The 4,962-nt window shown below is 66.5% G+C and overlaps 1 protein-coding gene across 1 annotated transcript in view; it reads left to right on the forward strand.

The window, feature by feature from the left end:
* STAC3 (SH3 and cysteine rich domain 3) overlaps positions 1-4,664 on the forward strand; it is a 7,713-nt gene extending 3,049 nt beyond the window's left edge. Inside the window, exon 5 of the mRNA XM_026047270.1 lies at positions 4,636-4,664. Coding sequence (XP_025903055.1) covers positions 4,636-4,664 — 29 coding nt within the window. The remainder of the gene's footprint in view (positions 1-4,635) is intronic.
* The last annotated feature ends 298 nt before the right edge of the window (positions 4,665-4,962 follow it).

Consider the following 4,962-nt stretch of genomic DNA (forward strand, 5'->3'; position numbering starts at 1 on the left):
CCGCCCCTCACCACGCAGGGTCGCGCTGTCCCCCCCCCCGCGGGGCTGCTTGCCATGCAGGCGGCGCGCAGCCCGTCCTTGTCACACGCGTCACCGTCACCGCGAGCCCCCCATGCATATGCATGGCTGGGGAGCGCGGGGGGGTTCAAGGGCAGCACGAACCCCCCCTCCCCTCCATGGTTGCAGATTCCCCCCCCTCATGCCCGGCTGTCCCGCTGCCATTGGGTGGGTGTCACTGTCACGCACGTGTCCGGCCGCATCTGGAGGCGGGGGGGGGCGGGGGGGGCGGCGGGAACCGGCCTCATGCGCCAGCAGGGGGGGCTCGTGTGCTGCAATGGGGCTGCACGCGTTGCAGGGGGGCTGTGCGTGTTGCAGAAGGGCACTGCACGCTGCAGTGGGGCTGCATGCCTTGCAGTGGGGCTGTGTCTGTTACAGGGGGGACTGCACACTGCAGTGGGGGGTACAGCACGCTGCGGTGGGGCTGTGAACAGTGCGGTGGGGCTGTGCACACGGCAGTGGGGCTGTGTGTGTTGTAGAGGGTCACTACACACTGCAGTGGGGCTGTGCACATTGCAGAGTCATTGCATGCTGCAGTGGGGCTGCATGCGTTGCAGCGGGGCTGCACGAGTTGCAGGGGGCACTGCATGCTGCAGTGGGGCTGTGCGTGTTGACGAGGGTCATGGCCTGCTGCAGTGGGACTGCACCCCGTGGTGGGGCTGTGCATGTTGCAGTGGGGCTGTGCATGTCGCAGAGGTGCATGGCCCGCTGCAATGGGGCTGTGCATGTTGCAGGGAGTCACAGCATGCTGCAGTGGGACTGTGCATGCCCAAGTGCACCAGCACACATGCAGATGCATGTGGGGAACGCCAGGCCCTGCCCTCGCTGCAGGGCAAAGCAAGGGGGGCTCCCCTTCCCCCCCCCCGCACCGTGGGGCAGCGCCAGCCCCCTCTGCAGCCCATGGGACCCCGAGCGCAGGGCAGGAGCAGCCGCAGCCCCCTGGGTCAGGCTCCGGGGGTCCCAGCCCGGCCCCCCCTGCCTCCCGCCCGGCCGCCGCATCCCCTTCCCTCCCTCCCTCCCTCCCGCCATCTCCGCCCGGGAAATAATCAGGAGATATAAATGCATCGAGGGGCGCCACAGCTGCGCTCGCGGGGTCCGGGCGGCGTGAGCGATGGGGTGACAGCGGTGGGGTGACAGCGGCGCAGGCCACCACGCTCCGGCCCTGGGCACGCGGTGAGAGGGCGGCAGCAGCTCCCAGCGCCGCGGCGCCAACCGAGCGCCCGGTACCGGTGCCCCGGTCCCCAAAGGGCCGCAGGTCCAGCAGAACCGGCGCGTCCAGCAGAACCGCGCGGCTGCCCCGGCTGCTCCTCCCCCGGGTCCCCACCAGCCGCCGTCAGGCAGCCTCTAAATGCTGAACCATTAAAATTTTCCAGCTCATTTACTGCTTCTCATATGGTTAATTTTACCAGGACTCTCTATTTATTTATTTGCAGGGCTGGGGGGGGGTTACAAGCTGATTTGCTGCAGCTGGAAAATGGGGGGGAGGAACCACCCCGGGAAGAGGGGGAGGCTCCAGCTAATTTAACAAATGAGGAGAATAGCTTAATTAGAGTCATCTGGAAAACTGGGTAACCCCCTTTGATGAGCTCGGGAGCACATGCAGGATGGTTCATGCTCTGGGCTGGGGCAGGGGGCTGGTGTTGGGGCCCCCCCAGGCACCCTCGGCCGAGCAGATGGCCCTCATTACACACGGGGCTTAATTGGATTGATCAGCAGTTAATAGGAAATTAAGTGGTGAATCCCCCTCCCTGCCCTGCTCTGCCACGAGCAGCCTGGCAGGGGCCTGGGGTCCCAGCTGGGGACACAGCCGGATTCCTGCTCCGGAGATGCAGCCGGGGGGGTCCCAATCCAGGGATGCAGCTGGATTCCCACTGTGGGAGTGCAGCCAAGGGGTCCCAATCCAGTGATGCAGCTGGATTCCCACTCTGGAGACGCAGCCAGGGGGAGTCCCAATCCAGGGATGCAGCTGGGCTCCCAATCCAGGGATGCAGCCGGATTCCCGGTCCGAGGATGCAGCCGGGTTCTCAACGCAGAGACACCACTCAGCTCCTTGTCCAGGGATGCAGCCGGATTCCTGATGGAGGAGGCAGCTGCACTCCAGGGTCAGGGGTGCAGCTGGATTCCTGGTCTGGGGATGCAGCTGGGGTCCTGGTTGAGGATGCAGCTGGTTCCCCATCCAAGCTCTGCTCCCAGCGCAGGGCTGCGGATTCCCAGGCCAGGATGGGGCTGCAGCTCTGCAGGCTCAGCCCTGCGTGGGTGGTTTGTGCAGCGGGGCTGCTCCTGCCCCACGGGGACATTGGGACCCACCGGATTAATCCCCTCAATTTCTCCGTGTGCCGCAAGAAAGGTCAGGAGTCTTTGCGGGACCTGGGAATTAATTGCAATCCCGGTGATCCTCTGCCAGATCCGTGTGTCCTCCCAGGGGAGCGGCAGGGGACGGGGAGGGGGCGCCAGGGCAGAGCGCGGAGGGGGGGCCCGTCCATCACTTGTCCCTGCGGGTGAGACCTGTCACCCGCGGCCTGGCCCCGGCTGCCCCCGGCGCCCGCGCCGCCTTCCTGCACCCGGCGCTCCGGGGCCCCTCTCGAGCTGGAGGCAGGGAAATAAATGCATTAAACTAAACTAAACTCTGTCATCTGCCTCCTTCCCGCACCCCCCCCCGCCCCAGCCATAAATCAGCATAAATGCAATTTACATATTCATGGTATTTATCCACTAACTGTCCTGTCCCAGATTAAACGCGCCCTGGGGATCACCAGGCCTCCTTATCTGCGCTGGGAGCTCCGGGAAGGAGGAGCGGTGGGAAGAGGAGGGTGCCCCCCCCCAGGGGTGGCAGTGGAAAGGGGGGGGGGGTGACTCCCCCTTTTCCAGGGCAGCTGCTCCACGATCGGGGACCTGGGAGTCCCCGGGGGCTCCAGCGCTGCCCGCTGCCCGTGAGCAGCCCTGGTGCAGCCGGCGCCGAGCTCGTTACAGGGGATTTAATGAGGGCAGCGGCAGGCGCTGCCGGGGGCTGTTTGTCACCGTGTCACATCCTGACGTGGAGCAGCAAAGCGCAGCCCCACGGCGCGGAGCAGCCCCACGGCCGCCCTGCCCACAACAGCCCCATCTTTGGCCTGCCCCAGCGGGCAGGGGAGCCGGGGGGGGTCTCCCCCTTTGCTCTGCGCCCCATGCCCATGGGGTAGGGGCCGTGGGACCCACAGCCCGGTCCTCATCCTGCTCCCAGCCGCCTCTGGCCCCGGGGGCTGCCCTTGGGGGTGGGCGCTGGGGCAGGGGGTTGCACTGCACCCCATGCCCCCCCTGCAGGAGTTTGCCGCGCTGCGGGATGCCCGGGCCCCGCGATGCAGCAGCCTGGGGCTGCGCAGCGCCGGCGGGGCGGGATGTTTGCACCGTGTTTGCAGACGGGAGCCCTTCCCGGCTCTCCAACGAGCTGCATAAACAGGAGCCCGCGGGCAGCGTTAATTAGTTAAATATTTGGCGAGGCAGGAGGCACGGGCAGAATCCCAACAAGCTGGGGGGGACATTGGGGGGAAGATGGGGGGGGGAAAAAGGGGGTCTGCTCTGCGCTGTCCCCAGGATGGGGAGCCCCAGCTGCCCAACCAGCCTGTCCTTGTTGGGAAGCTTGTTGGGAAAGCGGGGGGCCGAGGCGCCCCCCCCAAATTCTCTGCACAGCCCTGGTGGGGGGCGAGACCCCAGGCCCGAGCACCAGCCCTCCCCTCTTCCCCCCCGGCCCTCCCTGGACCCCTGCCCATCTCCTGCCCCCTCCTCAAACTCATTGCCAAATAATTAAGGGAGGATGAGCCCCCCCGAAGCCTGGCTGGGGACCGGCGGCCGCACGCAGCTCCCGTCCCCGCAGCCCCTGCGCTGTGAACTAAATCCATCCTAATTAGCAGTGATTTGCATGGGGAAATGAAAATTAATCTAGCCTGGGTTCGTCGGAATTAGCGATTCCAGTTGGGCACATCTGAGCCCCGGGGCAGCCGCTGCTGCGGGGACGGGCACCGGGAGGCCCGGGTGCCCCCCGGCACCCGCTTTTTCCATATTCTCCATAGGCAGCTCCATATACTCCACATGGGCGTCCCGGTGCCCACGGCTGCCCCACGCGTCACGTGCGCACGTGGGGCGGGAGCGCCTCATTCCCACGCCAGAGCCGCGGTCCGCAGGAGCCCCGGAGACCCCCGGGGACCCCGGCCCGCCCGGCCCCGCGGCTCATTGGTATGGGGCCCGCGTGGGCGCCGCGGGCGGACGCTCATCCTCCCGCTCATGAAAAATTAACGGGGAGCAAAAATTAACCAGGAGCGAAAATTAACCGGGAGCGAACAGCGAAGGGGGCGAGTGGCCCCGGGCGCCGTCACCGCTGCAGAGGGCACCCCGCGCAGGTGCCCCGTGGGGATGGTCGGGGGTCCCGAGCCGGGGGTGCCGGGGGGGCTCTGCGGCCAGAGCCCCGCGGCCGCCCAGGCTGCTGCTTCCTCGCAGCGCGGCGGCTGCCGCCCCCTCGCAGGCTGTAAACACTCAATTAAGCCCGAGCGCCTGGTCCTGCCTTCCCCGGCGCTGCTGCTAATTACGGAGGTTTTTCGGTGTCAGGCGCCGCGGGGAAGCGCGATTACCGCTAATTGGAGCGGGGCTGCCCAGCCTGAGCCCTCCGGCGGCGGCCGCTGGCTGGGGGCTCGGGGCTGGTTCTTCAGGACTGGGGGGGACATTTGGGACGGGGTCCCGGCGGTTTGGGGGGGGGGAATGGGGATGTTGGGGCTCGGGCGCGCGAGCTCGGCCGGGCTCCGTCTCGCCCGGCGCAGCTCCGTCCCCGCTAGTATCTTTGTCACAATGAAGGAAGAGGCTATTATGTTTATTAAATTGTATCATGGCAGCGTTACAGCAATTGGCAGCTGGTGACCCCGGTTATTTATAAAACAG

The sequence above is a fragment of the Nothoprocta perdicaria genome, unplaced genomic scaffold (genome assembly GCF_003342845.1).
Source record: "Nothoprocta perdicaria isolate Ctin4 unplaced genomic scaffold, notPer1 scaffold_486, whole genome shotgun sequence".
NCBI lineage: Eukaryota > Metazoa > Chordata > Aves > Tinamiformes > Tinamidae > Nothoprocta > Nothoprocta perdicaria.